At 38.2% G+C, this 20,711-nt stretch overlaps 1 protein-coding gene across 4 annotated transcripts in view; it reads left to right on the top strand.

Annotated features, from left to right (window-relative positions):
* itga11a (integrin, alpha 11a) overlaps positions 1–19,814 on the top strand; it is a 39,549-nt gene extending 19,735 nt beyond the window's left edge. For all 4 annotated transcript variants that reach the window (XM_088371972.1, XM_088371971.1, XM_088371970.1 and 1 more), the window contains 20 exons: positions 42–186; positions 968–1,116; positions 2,430–2,573; positions 5,027–5,230; positions 7,277–7,407; positions 8,553–8,719; positions 10,483–10,622; positions 11,556–11,666; positions 11,736–11,821; positions 12,400–12,610; positions 12,688–12,786; positions 15,727–15,803; positions 15,896–15,979; positions 16,072–16,162; positions 16,227–16,340; positions 16,494–16,577; positions 16,653–16,763; positions 16,879–16,974; positions 17,993–18,106; positions 18,589–19,814. In XM_088371972.1, the coding sequence (XP_088228098.1) occupies positions 42–186; positions 968–1,116; positions 2,430–2,573; positions 5,027–5,230; positions 7,277–7,407; positions 8,553–8,719; positions 10,483–10,622; positions 11,556–11,666; positions 11,736–11,821; positions 12,400–12,610; positions 12,688–12,786; positions 15,727–15,803; positions 15,896–15,979; positions 16,072–16,162; positions 16,227–16,340; positions 16,494–16,577; positions 16,653–16,763; positions 16,879–16,974; positions 17,993–18,106; positions 18,589–18,666 (2,436 nt within the window). In that variant the 3' untranslated portion in view covers positions 18,667–19,814. The remainder of the gene's footprint in view (positions 1–41; positions 187–967; positions 1,117–2,429; positions 2,574–5,026; positions 5,231–7,276; positions 7,408–8,552; positions 8,720–10,482; positions 10,623–11,555; positions 11,667–11,735; positions 11,822–12,399; positions 12,611–12,687; positions 12,787–15,726; positions 15,804–15,895; positions 15,980–16,071; positions 16,163–16,226; positions 16,341–16,493; positions 16,578–16,652; positions 16,764–16,878; positions 16,975–17,992; positions 18,107–18,588) is intronic.
* The last annotated feature ends 897 nt before the right edge of the window (positions 19,815–20,711 follow it).

The raw sequence follows: 20,711 nt of genomic DNA on the forward strand, positions 1-20,711 counted from the left end.
AGTCTGTTTTGACAATGATGTGAAATGTCTCTCATCACTAGGATGGGACTCTGGTGGGAGCTGTCGGGGCTTATGATTGGAACGGGGCAGTGCTAAAAGAGACACGGCAAGGGAAGGTGGTCCCTCCAAAAGCTTCCTACACGCAGGAGTTTCCAGAAGAGCTCAAAAACCATGGTGCCTACTTAGGTGAGTTTCCCGCCAAATTTATTAACATACATAATATTTTAGTTGATAAAGTAGCTCTGCCGTTGACATGAATTAAGTTCCTGGACTTTCCCCATGTGAGACAAATAAAAAAACATCTTATCTCATCTTATCTTATTTTAGCTTATCTTATTTAAGTAATTTGATTACAATCTGTGGATTTTGTATTTAGGTTGAGTTGATAATCTTTTGTCTGTATCATTTACATACTCAAATTTCAACATAAAATTACAATATATTTTTGCCACTTTTCATAAAGGTCAATTTGGTTTGAGTCTGATACACTGAATCAAGACCCCCCCCTTTTTTTGTCTTCATTACGGACCCCAGTGCCCCACCACTCAGTCTTTTCCATCCTCCCCAGCACCATCTATCTCCTCCACCACAAAACCTGTGTTTTTACCATCAGTGGTTTGTTTGACTAAGCTTATCCAGCAGGCCGCCAGCTAAAGTAGCTTGAGTCGTAATATGAGGTGGAAGTAAAATTCTAGACAAGGGGTATTATGGAGGTGGAAAAGTACATGTTGATCAAGCGGAATAAAATACTGGAAAAAGCAGAGAATTTGTCGAGTTTCAGCTCTGCACAGTGAGATTCTCACAAACATCTATTTGAATATACCCTCAAAGCTTACTGTACTTATATCAATGTATAAACTTTATTTTCAAATAACTAATTTGCGTCTCTTCATTTGCAGATTTACTGAGTGAAAATGTGGGCTCCATTGAACTTTCAAAACTAATAGTATTTTTTTTTTCTGACTAGGATATACAGTGACATCAGTGGTATCAGCCAAAAGTGGGCGTCTACTCGTTGCTGGAGCACCACGCTTTAACCATACTGGCAAAGTGATCATTTTCACTTTGAAGACCCCTGGTAACCTGACCATCCTCCATTCCCTCAAAGGCCAGCAGGTGCTTACATAAACTACTTTTGTTTTTGCATACATATGAATAATCCTAATTGTTTTATTTTCAATAGAAATTGCTTCAAAAGTTAAACTCTGGGTAATGTTACTGTGCTTCTGCGTCTTTGGAGTAAAGCAATACGTATGCATTTAAATTAAAACATTTTTGTGAGTGAAATAAATAAATACTCTGCATTGTTACGCTTACCAGTAAAGACTATTGATTTGTTGTTTATATTTGGCTTCCCTTTGTATCTCTTGGTTTAATCTAAATGTGTTCATAAAAACACGACCGCATAAAACATGCATTTGTTGACAGGTTGAGTAATGAGAAGCCAGTTAAATTATTGGCGAAATGAGCCAACTGATGTTTCCTTCTGGGGAAATGTCCAAGTGACTATGAAAACCAAAAGGGCTACTGTAGTATGTTCCTTTGTATGGTTGGCAGAATATATAAAACAACTGAAGAATGACAATTTGTTACAACATGCAGTATTCCTGCTGAAAAAATATCAGTGTAAATTATTACCACCCAACCATCATGAGCTTGTGATGGTGTGTAGTGTATATGTAAATTCTAGCAAAGATTGGATCATATCCAACCAGATCAGATAATAAGACAACCAGACTGATGTTTTGAAAATATTATGCCTAAAATAAGTGACGTCCACCTCACAGTGTCTCCACACTCAATTCCGGCCTTCCTGTGTGGAGTTTGCATGTTCTCCCATTGCGTGCGTTGGTTTCCTCAGAGTACTCCTGTTTCCTCCCACATTCCAAAAATATGCATGGTAGGCCATTTTAGCTCTTCAAATTGTCAAAGGTCCTTGGGACAGTAACACCGTATGAAATGGCAAGTATAACAATATCCATCTTAATGAATTTGGCAATATCTTCTTGACCACTACACTCACTGGAAACTGGCCTGTGGGCGTGCGCCAGTAGCAGTTTACATTTTACCTAACAAATTACAAACAGCAGATAAACTTGAACGGAACCTGGTAAATTTCTCCTCTTTTCAGATCTTTTTAAAGCGACTTTATTTATTTTTTAGGGGCAGATGTTACTAATCAAAAACCAGATAGACGATGTTCCATGACTGATTCAGTAATGTTCCCACGGTCAGAATACTGACAAATATGTTATAACAGTTAAATTTGTAAAACACAAACCCACATTTGTTTGGAATATTGAGAACATAGCGCTAACTTTAGACGGCAAACTAGTAGTAGAGTATTAGTTTGAAATTTGAAGATACTGCTCATCATAAAAAGATTGATCTAGAGGTTGAAATGTTATTTTCATGTGGTGTGTTTTCAGATTGGCTCCTATTACGGCAGTGAGATTGCTCCAGTGGATATTGATGGAGACGGTGTCACTGATAACCTTTTGGTGGCGGCACCTATGTTCTTCAGTGGCGGCATGGAGAAGGGAAAAGTATACATCTACAGAGTGACAGAGCTGGTAGGTGGAAACTCTTCAACCTTCAAGAAAGACACAGAGGCAGACCACATACTTGTGCTGTACTGGCATAAGTCTAATTGAGGCCAGGCAAACTGTTTTAGTAAATTAGGTCATCACCTGTTCGAACTCCAGACATCCCCGGAAAATTCACAACACACCTCAGTAAAGGTGTCCCACCAATGCACAAAGAAACAGATTGTTGCATTCCAGCTCTGCAGTTAACTGCAGGCACACATTTGTCCCATGACTTTGACCAGATCAAATGCGGAGATCAAAAAGGAAAAACTTTGCAAGGCCTTTAATAGATGTTCTGTAATGAACTCAACAGGAAAGTATTCTCTCCCTTCTAAACCTGTTAGAGAATAATAATTGCAGGCGAGAACTTTCTGTAATTGAAGGAAATTCCAGTTCCAGGTCTGTCTTGCTCATTGGAAAAATAAATGGAAGCGGGCACTTTATGGTATGGACCAACCACATGTAGATGAATAGACTGCACATGAAAAGGAAAATCTACGTGGATGTCCAGTTGGAATCCAAAACCGTTTTAGTTGGGGATGATGAATGATACTGCCAATCAGATCAATTTAGATCAGATCAACATGCTTGGAGTATTGTTGAAAAAAAATCAAAACATTTACACTTTGAACAGATTTTTACTATCCTGGACCTAACCAATGTCTTAACCAGCTCAGAATATACCTTTCACTCTCACTCTGCATACTCATCAGGTAGCTGAAAAGCAAAACCTGCCCACCTAAATCAACTCCGTTTATTCAACTGGGGAAAAAAATGGTCATCTCATGTTTCGTCTGCTCTAAATTTTATTATGAAGTGAAAAGCCAAGTAGAACAATGACATGCATGACTACTGGTTGAGTTGTGTTTTCCTCCATTCAGTCAGAATGCTTTCTTTGAAAAGTTTTCCAGTCCGTTAATTACTTCCATAAACTTGGATATTTTCCATCTGACCTTTTACTTGGAGTCATTCCGGAGCGTTTTTATCCTCCAAGGATTTAACAGCCCCTTTGTTTAGTCAGCAAATTTGATCTAGATTTTACAAAAGTCCATTTGTGACTCTTTAACTCTTCTGCTTCCTACATTCCATCATGATGTAGTCACTAAAAAGCTAAGAATAAATTCTTGGATTCTGCCATTGGTAAACGTTGTTGGCCCATCTTGTTACGGAAAAGTTGAGCAAGTTGAGGTGAGGAGCAACCGAGACAGATATTATTGTCTTTTCAGGCATTTTATCATTTCAAGTTCCTCAGTGCCTACACATAATTCCACATCCCCGTCGTGATCAGTAGCTGTAATTAATCAAGTCAACTATGACTTGTTAACCCCAGACGCTGACATAAGTGCTTCTCAAAGTGGAATGTGACTTTTCCCATGTGTCTAATTTCCTGTTGTTCTGTTTTGATGTTTTACGAGATGTTTTTGCCGATGAACAAAAAAATGGTCGATGATTAAGTATACTCTAGGTTCATACCATCACTATCTTAAAATGAGCCTGAGATAAAATTCCTTTGTTTTGTACTACTCCTCACTTGTTCACAGATGTTAGAAACCATCAAACTCAAGATCAGACAGAACTAATTAATCATAAATTACAGAAGTTGACCAACATTTCTTTTATTTGGTTTGTTAATCCGGCTCAATGATGTGGAAAGTCGCTTGCTACTTTTCCTTAATAAATGACCTAAAGATTATGAACAATATGAATACCATCATCAATGTATGTTTTAATGATGGAGAACTAAATTTGAGACTGTAGTCCTACAATCAGCGCATGTGCTTATAAAGTCCGATGTATGTACCGTATTTTCCGGACTATAAGGCGCACCTAAAAACCTAAAATTTTCTCAAAAACTGACAGTGCGCCTTATTGTCTGGTGCGCCTTATATATGGACCAAATTCCTAAATTTAAACTGGCCCAAAGCATTGTGTCATGAAATCAATCATAAGTGGCCCGCTGAAGACTATGACTCATGAATGAAGAAGGCTATGGATCATTATTTTGTGATTATAAAGTAATTTGTTGCGTCTGAAGTTGAAATAAAAAAGATAAAATGGAGAATGATTTGATTTGGATTAAAAATCTGAGATGATGCATTAATGGTGCGCCTTATAGTCCGGTGCGCCTTATATAAGGGCAAAGTTTTAAAATGGGCATTTCATTGAAGGTGCGCCTTATAGTCCGGTGCGCCTTATAGTCCGGAAAATACGGTATGTTGTTGAAATGTGAGACTGTCTCACAAGCCCAAAACATACGAACTCAAATTGCTTCATCACCCACTGATGTGCAGGTAAAATCTATTTCAAGCTCATGTCACCATTATTTCATCTAGAGCCCGGAGCCTCTCGTTCTTATATGTATTTATTAGTCATTCTCCTCTAACATAAAAATACACAAAAAGCTAACCTATATGTCTTTCATTTTTCAAATCTTTCAGAATCGTTTCGTTTTTGAAGGTGCATTGGAGATCCATAACGGTGGCCAGAATGCTCGCTTTGGCTCGTCCCTTGCACCCGTACCTGATTTAAACGGGGATGGTTTCAATGACTTGGTGGTAGGGGCCCCGTTAGAAGATGAGCACAAAGGGGCAGTCTATGTTTTCTTCAGTCAGCAGAACAGAATACTGCGCAAATACAAACAGGTATGTTGTAACGTGAACTCTACTTATATCATGTTGCTGGAGTCACATCCAAAACTATCACTTGAAACACAAGAAAATGAAGAGCGGAAAAAAAGGCTTCTTTTTTGAACTGCAAACATTGCAATGTTAAACAATTCAAGATGATACTTTGTAAAACACAATTATGGGGACTGACAATGGTATCAATTTATGAAGTATATGAAAAATCCAAAATATGTTGCTAGTAAACACCCGTAGCAATCCCATGTAAGCTTTGAGGGGAACATAAATGGTCACAGAAAGATCCAAGGCGAGATTCTAATCCAAAAACTTTGACTGTGAGGCAGACGTGCAAGCCACATTCACTCCCGTGCCGTGCCAGAAAAATATAAAATAATATAATACAATATTACTAGAGCATTGATGTCTATGCCCAGTGTTCATACAAATATTTTACCTTACAGCTATTTAAGTTGGCCTGTTTAAATGACATTATTTATGTGTGGTACTTCACCAAAAAATATTTTTCCAAGAAATGTAAAATCACAATCATAGAAGAGTTTGGTGACAGTTCAAAAGAAGATCTCTCGTGCAGACTGGAAAATTGCAGGCAATTGTTCAGAGTCATCAAGAAACAAATTCAGGTCAAACATCCAAGACAAACAGTGGACAACACTTGGAAAGAAGCTGCAATCTCGCTCTCTCTCTTATATATATATGTATATATATATATATATATATATTTTTTTTTTTTTAATGAAAAGAAAACAATGAAAGGATGTTTTTACTTTTCTTCTCTTCTGGAAAGAGTATGTGGCTGCTTATCAATTTAATGGTCTGTTGTTTACTGTGGCAGCACATGCCACATGCCATAAGCTTAAATATACGGATACTTAATTCTTCTGACAGACTGTTTGTCTTTTAAATCTCCTTCAGATGCCTAGCCTTGACAAACTGTTTTGTGGGGTATTTCTGAAGATTTAGAACAATTGGTTTTTTTTAAGCAAGATACCTGATTTGCCAGAAAAATAACAAACAGCCTGGCATTAATAAAAAGGTTTGACCAAACAGTTATGGGGTGTGATTCTCAGTGAGCACACTGTCAAGCTACTCACTGAGATGTGTGAAGGAAGGTCTCTCGATAAAAGGCAACAGGCGAGTAAATATATCATGTGAAGGGGTTTAAGAGAAGTTCACGGAAAGCATTAGCACATGGAATCAAGCATAAGTCGCAAAGAAAAAAAATATATAATCAAATGAATTCCAGAACAGAATGCCATTCCAAATGGGTTTGTGACAATAGAAGTATTATTTGAAAAAAAAAAAAAATGATACAGTGCTTCTGTCTGAAAAAGCCACAATGCTTACTGAAATTACAAAATACCAAAATGCATACTGTCAAGCCACAAAAGCCTCTGGGAAGTTCTTTAGACAAATGAAATAAAACTGGAGCGTTCTGCAAACTTACATCAGTTTTATGTTTATAGAGGAAAAAAAATGAACAAAGAAAGAAACACTGATGTGTCTTGTTGATCTTCTGTAGCTTCTGTGCTGCGTCCAGCACAGTATCTCCTAAATCTCAACAGGATACAATTTCCAATGCCTAATTACTTTTCACTATTTACTTGCTCTATAAAATGTAATCTAAATTAACAGAAAAATTTGTGGAAGGAGCTGAAAAACTGCTGGAGACACACATCAAATTTGAGACAACTGGAGCAGTGTTTTCCATAAGGAGGGGCCAAATTCCTGGTGGCACGAGCATAAATCTCATCGAGAGTTACAGAAATTGTTTTGATTGCTGTGAGTCCCTGAAAAGCTTGTGCAATGAAAGTTTGAAGATTGAGTCAAGGCTACCATCAGTTTTTTTGTTGTTGTTTGTTTTAAATATTTTTTTGTTGGACAGCAATTCCAAAATAATGCATGATTTATGCATCTTCAGTATATCTCCTCATACACAGCTGTCATTGTTTGCCAATTATAAGGAACAACAATTATGACAATGTGTGTGAAAAACACACATAATACCCAGTTTTGTATACATCTGTTGTTCTTTGTGTTTTGTAGAGGATTGCGGCAGCAGACTTGGCACCTGGCCTGCAATACTTCGGCCGCAGTATCCATGGAATGATGGACATGAACAACGATGGTTTAGTGGACCTGGCAGTGGGATCACTTGGTGCAGCTGTTCTCCTCTGGTTAGTCTACTCTGATTGCCACAATATTTAAAATAAAGATATAAATTGGCATAGCTATGCTCTCACCAGTTAATATGACATCATCTAGCAGACAACAAATTGTTCCAACATTGTCTTCAGCATGGTTTCAGCCTTGATGCCACTTATTCTTTGTAATCCTGATTCTTCTCCTTTTGCCTTCACAAACAAGCATTGTTGCAATGGTAAATGCAATAATTGTCCAATGTTTCATAAGTGTTCAGGCCGTTCTCCCACAAGATTCATAAAGTGCTGAGCATTTCCCCTTCTTGCTCCATCAGCTTGAACAGTAAATGAAAAGCATCAACTGAAAAGTTCTTGATGAAGATGTACAAATACGTTATTTGGAGTTTACATGTCCCGTCTGTCTGTCCACCCATCTGTCCGCCCATCCATCAATCCATTGATCGATCATTGATCCATCCATCCATCCATCCATCCATCCATCCATCCATCCATCCATCCATCCATCCATCCATCCATCCATCCATCCATCCATCCATCCATCCATCCATCCATCCATCCATCCATCCATCCATCCATCCATCCATCCATCCATCCTCCTCCACTTTTTACACAGTTATCTTTGGTAATTAAGATATGTGGTAGCTAAAAACTGTAGTTTTTGGGGGGAAGAAATATCTTGTTATCATTGTTATAAGCACTTTGTACATGACAGATGAAGTGGAGACAACACCTCTCCCCTCTAATGCCAAAATACTAATGATAGTAGTAGTAGTTTCAAAAACTACTACTACAGCCATGTTTTATGAGCAAAATACTCCAGTTGATGGTTTCGTATAATACAGATGGTTTCCAAATTTATTAGCACATCTGCCTTACAGTCGAGAGTTTGTTTACGGATTCAAATTTGAGCTCTGGCCTTCCGGTGTGAATGAAAAATTCTCTCTGTGCCTGTGAGTCCGCTCCAAGGCTCTGTTTTCTTCCCTTATTCCAAAACACATTTATGGCAGGTTAATTGAAGACTCAAAAATATCCTTAGGCGTGAATGTAAGTGTCAATGGTTGTTTATTTATTTATATCACCCATGACTCGAGTGAATTTAAAGCTTAAGTACTCTGGAACCGTTGGGTCTTGACGAAGATACTTTCTGCATGTGTTCACAGGTCAAAGAGCGTTGTCCGCATTTATACTACTGTCAGGTTTGAACCCAGTAAGATCAACATCTTTGTGAAAGACTGTCAGAGGGGTGGCAAAGACGTGACCTGCATGTCAGCCATTGTTTGCTTCAACATCACCTCCAGAACAGCCATTTCTGCCACAGAGGAAATTGGTAAGCCAGAAGAAATAATCAACTGCTTTCTAAGTGCTCCGGTCAAGTTTTTCACTCGTGGTTTGGTTTCATTTAAAATTGTTCGAAACACATTTTTAAGGTACAGCACAAAATCACACTGTGCTTCTGAGAGAAGTGCTGACAAGTGTTCTGTTGTCACTCTGCAATACCTCATTGGTCAGCTGTTATTTTGTACTCGGTGAACCATGACAGGAAGAAACCTGGCCGGTTTCAAGCGGAAAAGGCCGTAAAAGCCAGTATAGTATATCCTTTATGTCCTGCCTGAATCTACATTTTCAGGGTGTGCTTTCCTGTGCAGTGTCCACCGCTTACCAGTGGCACCAAAAGATTTGTAGCGATCTTTACTATTAATCTCACCGCTGTTTCAGAATCTAATGTTGCTGCATCTACAGCTGCTTAACCACATGCTTGCAGTCAGACGTAATGATTTTTAGAGTCTCCGTTATTGTACCAAGGCATCTGGAATTCGATCTGTTTTGCTCAATTGTAAAGTGATGGCTCAATCTGTCAGATGGCGGATGGTTGGCCACCTACACAAATGCTCGGCTTCTTTCCATAAAGTTTATTTGAAGAGATATAATCTTAGGTGTCTTTGTGTGTGGAAAGAAGGCAAGGAAGCTGAGCGTAAGGTGGAGTGTGTTCTTATTTAACCTTTTGCCCCATCCACCTTTATCAAATAAATCAGACATGTCAAAAACAAAGTAGAAGGAGAACAGAGGGACTTATCTTGTCTTTCCTGCTTGCATACATACAGTGCAACACATTTATTTAATTTTCTGCTCATTGTTATGGCTGGTGAGTAATGCTCGGCAGATGTGGTGCATTAGTCGTAAACTAAACTGTGGGGTAAAAATTTCATGCAAACTTGCATTATGAGTATCTCAAAGTGTTGTGGTATACACAATGTTTTAGAAAGTCCTAAATAGTGTTGTCGGTGGAAAATGTTTGAAAGGTCAAGGTCAGTGTACTTCTTTTAATTTTTTTAGTCGTGCCTAGTTTCAACTTAAACAGCAGTCATTTTTTCCAGTCATAAAGTAAGATTCAAGGCGATACTACATGGAAATTGTCTAAACAATGTGGCTTGGAAAGGACTGCAGTTTAGGATTTGGATTCTTGGATAAATCAGTCTCACAATCCTCTCATGCTAAGCTTAAATTGCACTGGACCGCCACAGTGATGTCATTAGGCATTGCCACAATTTGACATTTTTTTTTATTTATAGGTCTCTAAATGAAAGCCCATCTCTCGTCTTGCACAGTTTCTTGTCCAAAAAGTTTTTTTTTCTCATTTAATTTTACAAATATTATTAAAGTCAATATACATTGATGAGAAATAGCACCACTCTTGTCAAGTTACAATTCTTTTGCAAGAAAAACAAAGTCAATATTTAGGTACATCACCAGAACAAGTAGTTTGATATGATTGTGCTAAATTGTTTGTGCCTATTCCTGTAAAAGTAGAACACAAATTATCGTTTATTTGGAATGTTTTTTTTTTCACTTGATAAATTTGAATTACTGACTTTTTCAACAAAAAAACACCAAATAAAAAAATATATTGTGCAAAATCGCAGCTTGATTCTCACAACATTGCAGTGTCTTTCATTTAATATGTAGTGTAAATTTTACTTGTATTCTCTGAAATATTTTACTTGATTATTGTAGCTTTTTTGTCATAATTTTACAACACATATTTTATTGTGCCTTAATAATACTTTACAAATTTCTTTTATGACCCCGTAGGGCTTAAATATAATGTGTCCATTGCGGAGCGACGTTTCAATCCTCGAGCCATCCTGGACAACCCAAGCAAGTCTCAGCCTCAAAACCTGACCCTTCTTCCTGGAGATGAAGCGTGTGAGCACATTTACTTCCATGTCATGGTAAGGCCAGTCCCAAATGTCAGCTACTAATGTGGCACTATTGCATTGCGTCATAATTTAAAGGCTAAATGTTTGTTGACTAATTTGTCATTGCCATCAATTAAATTTTTTACCACTTGATAGTCTACGTAAACAATGACAATGGTCAACTACTTTTTTCAGTTAATTAATTTGAGATGCAAATAAAGTTTTCTAGATCATTTTTTGTGATGATTCTGAATCTCTCCTTAATTTTTCTCTAGTGCAAAAAGTTTTTATAAGTATATTAATAATATAACCACAATAATATAGTATTCATGACTTGAGGGTTAGGTTCAGCAATAGGTGGATTCTTTTTTTCTGAAACGTCATAGCTTTAAATTATAACGCATGGTAAAATCCGTATTGCTCAAACTTTTATATAGGTCAAACTTAAAACCAAAAAATGAAAACATCTCGAAAACCTGTTGTGCTAGAAAAAAAGTAGACATTCTTGAAAACGTCAAAATATTTTTAGGGACATATAAAGCTGCCTCTGATTAAAATTTGCCGCTAGCCAGTGTAATTAAAAAAAATTATATGCAGTAATTAAACACTAAAAAAGCCTACATGGTTGATGGAGATGGTTTTTTCATACATTTATTTGGCAAGACATACTGAATACATTAGATAAGGTAATACATGAGCGTTAGCTTAAAGTGCCTCATTTCGTGGGGTGAGCGAGTCAATAAAACTGCAGGTTGTATCAACAAAATTCCAAAATGTGTTTTGAATCAAGGTTGTGATGCTAAACATATTCATCAGAATAAAATAACTCTGTGAGTTATCTTTGCGAATAGAATGTTTTTTTACGCAGCACTTGGACTCTATTCTCCACAGCTACTGTAAACAACATTTCAATTAAATATTTCAGAATTTGTTAATGCCGTGCGTCTCAAGCTTTTTGTATTATAGGAGACAACCGACTATGCGAGGCCTATCGTGTTTGCTGTACAAGTCGGGCTGCGGGATCCACTCAATGGACCAGTTCTAGATGAAAGCTGGCCAACGGAGACAAGAACCGAGGTCAGAAGCAAATAAACACAACACAGACTTGAGCACGCTCTTAACAGTTACCTTTCTTTCTGTTTCTAGTTGCCTTTTTGGAACGGATGTGATGAGGATGACCGGTGTATGCCAGACCTAGCCCTGCATAGTGTGACAGACCTGATGACTCAAAAGTAAGTATCCACATACAGTGGAGGGGGGAGGTCCCGTCATTGTTTGATATTGTAAGACTTAGAATCTAAGTGCACTCAAATAATAAATGAATGGTCTGACTGCCTCCCTCCTTGTTCTGTACACAGAATTAATATCTTCTATTATACATTTTCTACCACAATTGGCTATGCAGTGTCAACTGGAACAGGCTACAAATCCATTAGAAGTAGCTTGGTGAGAAGGGGGAGAAAAAAAAGCAATTTTCTGTGAATGAAAGAGTACAAACTAGCCGTCAATTGCTCTTTGTTTGGAGACGAGGTGGGCTGTTGTAAAATCTTGGTGATTATAGGCTGTCAATGGATTTTTGAGTATGACGATGCTACAAAGTTATTTGTATAGATCTTGACTCTGATGTGAGTGAAGATTCAAGATGATGTTTTTTGTGATAGGGTAAATTTCCAAAGTCAGTAATTTCATAATTATTTTCTCCATTTAATCCAACAAAGCATATGGTATGGTACACCAACAGATATTAGTTTGTACACGATTTACTTACAGTATGATTTCCATTTTTTATTCTCACCTCACTGCCTCCCAGGCAGTTCTGTTCACAGGCTGTTCAGTCCCGAGGTGCTTTCTGCCGCCATCTAAATGAAGGGGGTTCAGAGGGATCTCTACGGGTTCTCGAGGCAAACAGGAGAAGGCTGGTAGTGGATGTCCGGCTGGAAAACAAAGGAGAGAATGCCTACAATGCTCGTGTCAATATCAGCTATTCCCACAATCTGCGTTTCTCAAGCCTCATTTTGAAGGTGTGTGCTCATAACGAAGGCTCCAGTTCGTTTGTGAGGGAAGATGCTCATACTTTGTCAATGTTCTTTGATACTAGGACAATGCTGATATCAAGATTGATTGTTACATTGAGGACAAAGTGAAACACGAGAAGATCTGCAATGTCAGTGCTCCATTTATGAAATCAAAAGCACAGGTGAGCTATTATTTTGTTCTTTCTCCAAGAAGAATAAGACAAATATGAATTCATGAAGCGCTTATTGTGATTTATTTCAGTTTGACAATCGCCAGTTGTTATACTCAATGGTGTCAGCATCATCGTTGTTGTATGACGAGTGATTTTTGCAATAATAGCAAACTGCAGGATTCCAAACATGCAGTTGATAGATAAGGCCCAATATATTCTCAAATTATACCCTTCTTACGATTTTTGAGATGCAAGTAAACCTTTCTGAGTATTTTTTGTTGCGCTTATTCTGAATCAGCCTTTTTTTTCCTCTATCACATGATATTTCATAATAATAATGTTAATGATATAATCTCAGTAATACAATATGCAATACAATAATACACAGCATTCATATTTCTGAATTAAGGGTTAGGGTCAGCAAGAGGTAGAGCTTTTTTAGTAAAACGTCTCAGCAAGAAACTACAACGCATGGTAAAATCCATCTTAAGAAAACTTTTGCAGCTCAAGCATATAGTAAATATGAAAACGTATCAAAAACCTGAAATAGTAGGGAAAAAAAAGGACATTTTATTACATCAGCATGAAAAAATACATTAAGGGACACTAAAGTCCATCTCTGATTAAAATTTGAAAGCAGTGTAATCTGACTAAATGGTATCTAGAATTCTAAAGAAAATATATCATTATTTTTTTCCCTCGTAGGGAGTAAGACTGTTCTATTCTGTCACCATCAAATCATTCAGATTGCAAATTAGCACGCAACAAGCCAAACCACAGGCCAGACTTGAAGATATAATTTGTTATGTCCTCTGACATCAGTGACAGTGGTGTCGCCGCTTAATCACATCTGTTAACGGACAGAAAAGCATAAATTATACTCGTAGTAGCATTTTTAATGAAACGATGAGTGGCCATGATTTGGCTCTTAAACTCTATTTCAAATACTTGGATTGTGGAATGATCAATTTCAGTCGACATTATAAGTAAATTCCTCCAGAAATTTTTTTGTAATTTTTTTTTCTTGCCATTAGTTATTCAATGTAATTTTCTGTTACATCATGTGTATAAAATTAAAATGTGGTGTAAGACTGTAATATACAGTTTAGTATATCAATACATGTCAGCCCTTGGGAGCAAGTTCCACTCATGAAAGGTTGGAAAAGGAATATACCTACATTTAAAAGGTGTAGGAGAGATTCCCATATTTATTATTTCTTGCAAAAGACATATAATGAGTAGCAAAAAATGTGGGGAAGAACGCATAACTTACTTTGGGTAACTTGTAAAATTCCTGTGAAGCAGGCCATAACGTCTGTCTGTCATGGTTCCATCATTTTACACACCTTTGCATGTGAGTCAGACTGACTGAATTTCCATGACAAAGATATTTCCGATACCATCTTGTTATGTGATAGAATTTATGTGCATCCACCTCAATGGAACCATTCTTCAAACCTTTCTTTCATCTGTATCCTGCAGGTGGGAGTCAATGAAATCTACTCTTTGTCATCTGTTTCTAATTCTCACGTTCAATTCTTGCTCCCCCCCCTCAAGTCTTTCTGAGGGCTTCTAACGTCTGATATATTTATGAGGCACTGCTCTCTCTGGAGCATTTTCCAACAAGGTGTCGGGTTTCACTTTCAAGAAGGCGATGTTTGAATTAACTCCGATAAGGATGACACTGATGGCACTCCAGACGGGGCAATTAAAGATATTAAACTGAAAGCAGATTACACATAAGCCGTCGAGCCCATTGATGTCTGGACATGGTTGCTGTTGTGTTGACAAAGACGCTAGGAATGAAGTGCAGACAGTGATTGAAAGAGTTTACGCAATGTCCTAACCACACTATTATCACAAACAGCAGTCATCCCCTGGGTAACAAAAATATCGCATTTCTCTCGAAGCGCTCCCCAGCAAACTAAACCAAGACGGCTCCTGTCACTGTTAAATTTTCCCACTGATTCATACCCACTCATACACTTTGAATGGCATCCAGAGCCACAATAGCGTTCTGCTCTCATCCGAGTCAAACAAGACTTAGTGTAAATCCTTTGCTTTTGTTTCCACCCCCCAAGATCGTCAGGAAAGACGGCAGGATCGTCGATTCTTCTGACCTTAGTAGTAACTACGATAAACTTACTGCTGCTTTGTCAATTTTTAGAGCTTCAGACTTGATTATTGAGTCAAATTACGTATGACTATTTATTAACGGCTGTAGGCAAGAACACACTAAGCTTGGGGGCACATCTCATTTCATTATAGACTCTATTGTCACTTAAGCACGCGATCCAAAAGTGTATTTGGAGTTTGCTGTGTTTTCTTCTCGCCTTCATCTTTTGGTACCCAAGTCTTTTAAAAGGGGCCATGGAAAGGAAAAGATAAGCCCTCTTTTTCCAGGGTATCATGGGTCCTTTTCCACCGCATAAATGGGGTTGGAGGAAAAGAGTTCTTCATTTGTTTATGTACTATGTCTGTGGTCTGTCAGGGATGAGTCATGCAATGTGGAGGAGGGAAGCTACAGTAAATATTGTTTTACATTCCTTTTTGCTCAAATGGAACCGATCAGCATTTCATGACGGCCTGAAGAACCGTGAACAAGGCACAGCGTTGCTCCCTGCTGACATTCGACCGCCATCTCCTCTCCTCGTCTCGTCTCCCCATTTTTGCATGGGCACTTGAGAGCTCGTTTTGTTTTACTTTAGGATTCCTCCATGAGTTATTTCATTTTTTTTCCACAACAATGATAATACAGTTTCCTGAGTCCCGGTTTCTTCCACGCTACTTTTCTTATCTCCGAATAAAAATTTTGGGCCCCGATTCGGTCAGGGGCATTTCCGGTTGTGTTTGGCTGACATTATTTCGATAGCATTGTGTTGGCTGGACCATTTTATTCCTTGCTTTTTAAGATGCACATGCGTGATTAACAATGTGTTTTTCGTATAGGTATTATTTCGTTTGGAGTTTGAGTTCAGTCGCATTGTCATCCTTGATCATCTCAGAGTTATCCTGGAGGCAAGCAGGTGTGGGCAGTCACTTAATGAACAATACACTTTTATCTAAATAAGTTTCAATCCAGTTTGTAGAGCTTTGAACAACTTTTTGCTCTTCACAGCAATGGCGAGGAAATGAGTACATCTGATAACTTCAATGATATCTATTACTCATTGAAATACGAGGCAGATCTTCTCTTCACAAGGTTTTTTTATGACTCAATTTTTCAAATACTGTATGAAGCTTCTTACTTCTCACACATTGCATTTTTAATGTGTTTATTTTACACTTCAAAAGGGATTCAAATCCAACTCGTTATGAGATCAAATCAGAACTATCACTGGAGGAGCCTGGAGTTATTGGTCCTCCTTTTAACTTCACTTTTCAGGTAAGCCGACGGTGCTGTCAACACTTGTTTGCAAACACCCAATTTACTCTGGTTCATCCCTCAGATCCAGAATCTTGGCTACTTTGCTGTGAAAGATCTACAGCTGAACATTGAGGTCCCAGAAATGACAAAAAATGGCAACCAGCTCCTGCAGATATCGGATTTGCACATTGACCAGGTAAGTGCAGAGAGCAAATAAATGTTGCACAACTGAATAAATGACAAACTGGCTCATTTGATGCCAAACACTGTGTCTCAGTTGAAGTCACATAAAAACACAAGTGACTTTTCAAATGTGTGCTCGAAATGTTTTCCCTCACATGTCCTGCAGAGAGATGGTACACACTGTGTACCACCCCAGCATGTGGCACAGAGCAGGGCGTCACCTGAGGACCTCACCCGTTTCTCTCGCTTGGTACAGAACTATATAAAGATGAAGCTGTACCTTGAGGGGTTTTTTTTTGCTCATTTTAAATGTCTGGTATTGCAGAATCGATCCAACACCCTGATTCTGCCAATACAGTGCACAATCAATGTCGCCTCCTACAGAGAAATCACAGTTAGAATTACAGGAGCTCTACGAGTACATACTTTACATGCAGTGAGTATCCTATTTAAAATATCTTTTAGAATTCAATACATGCAAGAGTTACATTTGTCTATCCAGTTTTTTTTTTGTAAACGTAAAACAATTGTGTTTTTTTTCTGCTGTCCAGCTGAAGTTTAAAATCCTTGAACTGGTCACCAGTGCATCAGCGGAGCTGCCCTCCACCAGCCACATGTTTCTACATGAAGAGAGACCTGTCAGAGAAGTGAGTGAACTACGCTGCCCCAACAATAGTTCAATAATTGCCTTATTTTCAATATTCTGTTTTTGAAACTCTTGAGGCCACAATTACTTTTGTCATTTTGACATTGTAAAACAGGACAGAGTAAGACAAATACACACATAGTGTACAGTTCACACACACAAACACACACATGACGACGAGGATTAACGTCCTTATTGCCTTTGCAATATATTCTGGGAACTGCTCAATACAAATGGTTTGTCTGAAAAAGGCACTATGCTAATGCAAGGCTACTAATGCAGGCTAATTATAATCTTTATGTCAGCCATCTACAGACAGACGATAGATACAAGATTCAAGCAAATGCACGTCTGCTGCATTTGCTTGAATCTCGAAAGACCATTTTTGCGACAATAAATAATTAATGAATTTGATTTTGCAATGAATGTGATTTTTAATTCATTAGAAATGTGGCCTTTCATTATACATTAGCCCTTTTTTTATTTGCTAAGCACACGTTCAGTATTTGTTAATGTTTTATTGTTTTTGACAATTAATGTGATTTGAAACTTTTGTGATATTAATTAAGTCATCAAACAGAAGGGCAGTGCCATACTTAAGATCTAAAGCAAATGAGAAGGTTCTGGCCACGTGAACTCGTTCGCTGTGTGGTGCTCAGGGACCGAAAGGACCAACAGCAGCACGACGCATCAGGCTGGCCTTACATGCTAGAGTCTGTGCTGCCCTCTATTGATGAATACAGGCAGAAAAACGATGCTTTGTTGGATTTTCCTCATCTGTGTGGACTGATGACTGTGGAATAGGGATTTTGGGAAGGATCCCAAAATTTTATTTCCATCTTCTGAACGGATTTAACATTGTCAGTATCATCCATAGGAGATCATTTCATCCTATCTTTCGTGCAAATCGACATTCTGTTTTCACATCATGTCACTTTGGCTATTCTTACTATTTGACTGGAACAATTAACAAAGCAAAACAAATGACTAAGTCGTTTCTTTTATTGTAAAATTCATAGATAATATTGGAAGTGAGAAAAGAGGGAGATTACAGAATCCCAACCTGGATAATCCTAGGCAGCACGCTGGGAGGACTCTTACTGTTAGCCCTGCTTTGTTTGGCTCTCTGGAAGGTAAGTGCCGTGTAATCAGCAAGAAGGAAAAATACAGCAATTTGACCACATGCAACATCGTATTTGATATTGCAAGTAAATTACTATGAATCATTTGTCATGAATAGAGATGGAAGCATAAACGCTGGTAAGAAAGGGGGATAAAGGCGGTTAATGGTGACCTTGCCATTAAAAACTGTCCACTTTTGTCATATAGTGAACAGGCATGACGACAGTAGATAAATATCAACTGTGGAAACTATCAACACTATCTTGTGCCTTTGTAATACAAAAAATTCCTGTTTAAGAAGTAGAAATGCATTGCATTGCATCAAAATTCAACAACCAGTGTTTGTTTGACATGCAAACGTTGATCTATAAGATATTTAATGTATTGATATTTAGTCATCTATAATGTAATTTAATATTTTGAAATTACAATACAAAAGCGAAGCATTATTTTTGAAGCTTTTGCTTTGAAGATGTGTTGTTTCTCCTCCCAGTTGGGCTTCTTCCAGAGGCAGAAACGGAGAGATGAGGACGAACGGGAAATGAATGGAAAAGTGGCTGAAGAACGATAATGCAGGCTAGGTGCCCACAGCCGACACCTTTCCCATCGGGGAGCCGACACTCAGGGACCACTCCTCCTTCTCCCCCCCCACCCCCCACCCCCCACCCCCACTTTCTCCGACATCCACAGTGGCGCCATGTCGACAACTCCTTGCGATAACTGAGGCAAGGCAGCACCGGTGCAGCGGATGTGCCCTCCCCCACCACCTTCCCTCCCCAGCCACGAGTCAGCACTGCCACACTCACTTAGTTTGACTGCACTGTTCCGACTTGAGGGCCTTCTTGATCCATGTATCCCAGCGCCCTCGGTGTCAAATCCTTCACAGGTCTCCTGGCTATTTTTTTTCATTTGAACTTTCTCTAGTCATTTCTAAGGAACAGTAGAGAAGATATTGACTGCTTTTTGGGGGAGAATTTCTCGCAAATCTCTTTGAACCTTATTTCCTTTTTTAAATATTTATTTAAACTCTTATGGTAAATATATAATACATGAAAAACCTCAAGGGTAACGTCACCCAGAAAGCTGCCACAAATGGAAAGATATATTATTGTATTTTGAATTTGATATTTAAAAGCAGCAGTTGTAAGGCTGTGCCAAAGTCACCAAAAACTTAGGTTGAAAAGTAATTATGTTAACATAAAGAGAGTTCTAGTTTTTCTGAAAATCCTGTTTTTATTCCATGCAGGATGGACTTATGACATTTGATGCACTTTTACTTTGTACAAATTTAACTTGAATTTGTAAATAGCTTTTTTATACCCTCTCAAATTACATGAAATCTTATTAATCTCCACATGGCATTATGTGTAAAAAGAAAATGAGAAACCATGGTTGTTTTCCGTGGTAGTGCACCTTTTACCATCCCTTGCATCAGGACAAAACACTGCGGTAACATTTTTCTCATGCATGAGAAATTGTAACAAAATGTTGACGGTGATTAAGTCAGTGTGCCACAACTCTTCTGGTATTGCCAATGAATGTCATTCTGTCCTGTTGGATGGGGTGCAAAGAGCTGTAATACATAAATGAATAAAACCGTATTTATATATTTATTTGTTTGTCTCGCTGATGGTGCAGGTAATTCAATCTGGAATTAATGTCAAATTTAAAAAAATATCTATACACTGTGGCAACCTCACATGTTTCGTTTCACATGTTTTCAACCTCGTTATGTTTTTGTTCAACAAATATCCAACTGCCTGTGAACCAGTACCAGCAGACTAGATGTTATAGCAGTAACCCATTTCATGTGTATGAAAGAGATTGTTGATCGACCCCCTCATTGAAGTCTTTTCAACAAAGTCAGATGCTCGGGTAAATCCGCTTTCAGACTTTTCCACACTGCACTTGATTTTCTTGAGGCAGGGGCAGATCACCGCGGGCAGGGCACAGAGATTTTGCAAGAGTGGAAGGGGTCACCGTCAGTCAGCCAGGAAATCACCGAGAGGCATCCCCTGCTAGTTTGGAGGTGAAGTTGACGGCACCTCAGCTATATGGATTTGCCATTGTTGCAAAAGAAAGCCTTGGTTTCTACTAAAAGGGGAGTTGGCAAACTGCCTTGCACAGTGGTTCTTAACTTTATTGGAGGTGCTGAAGTCGGAAATTTGCATACACGCAATCATCCCTAGCGTAATTGGTGTTTTTATTTTTTCAAATTCAATACATTGTTAGTGCACAAATTAACTGCATGTCGGAGGCACTCAAAACCACCGTGTTCAACGACTAATCAACAAAAGATGAATTTTACACAGAAAAATAACAACAAAAAATTTGAACTGTGAAAATCTTCTACAAATGAATGTGAATTTTGCTGTTGCCTTTCACCTCTGTGCCACTTTCATATTTGTTTCTTACATTTTTTAGTATCTGTTGATGCTGTGTACAAACGTCTGATTAAGGTTTAGGTATGAGAACAATACAGAAGTCTCTGTATTATCGTACAATATGACAAACATTACAAACACATGCTGTCAAGCGGCAGCCATGTGGAAGAGGCCACATGGACATGGTCTTTAATATGAAATGATCAAATGAGCAGGAAGCAGTTTTGACTTT

This window comes from Syngnathus floridae, chromosome 3, assembly GCF_059516105.1.
Source record: "Syngnathus floridae isolate MCC-2025c chromosome 3, RoL_Sflo_1.0, whole genome shotgun sequence".
In the NCBI taxonomy this organism is placed as follows: domain Eukaryota; kingdom Metazoa; phylum Chordata; class Actinopteri; order Syngnathiformes; family Syngnathidae; genus Syngnathus; species Syngnathus floridae.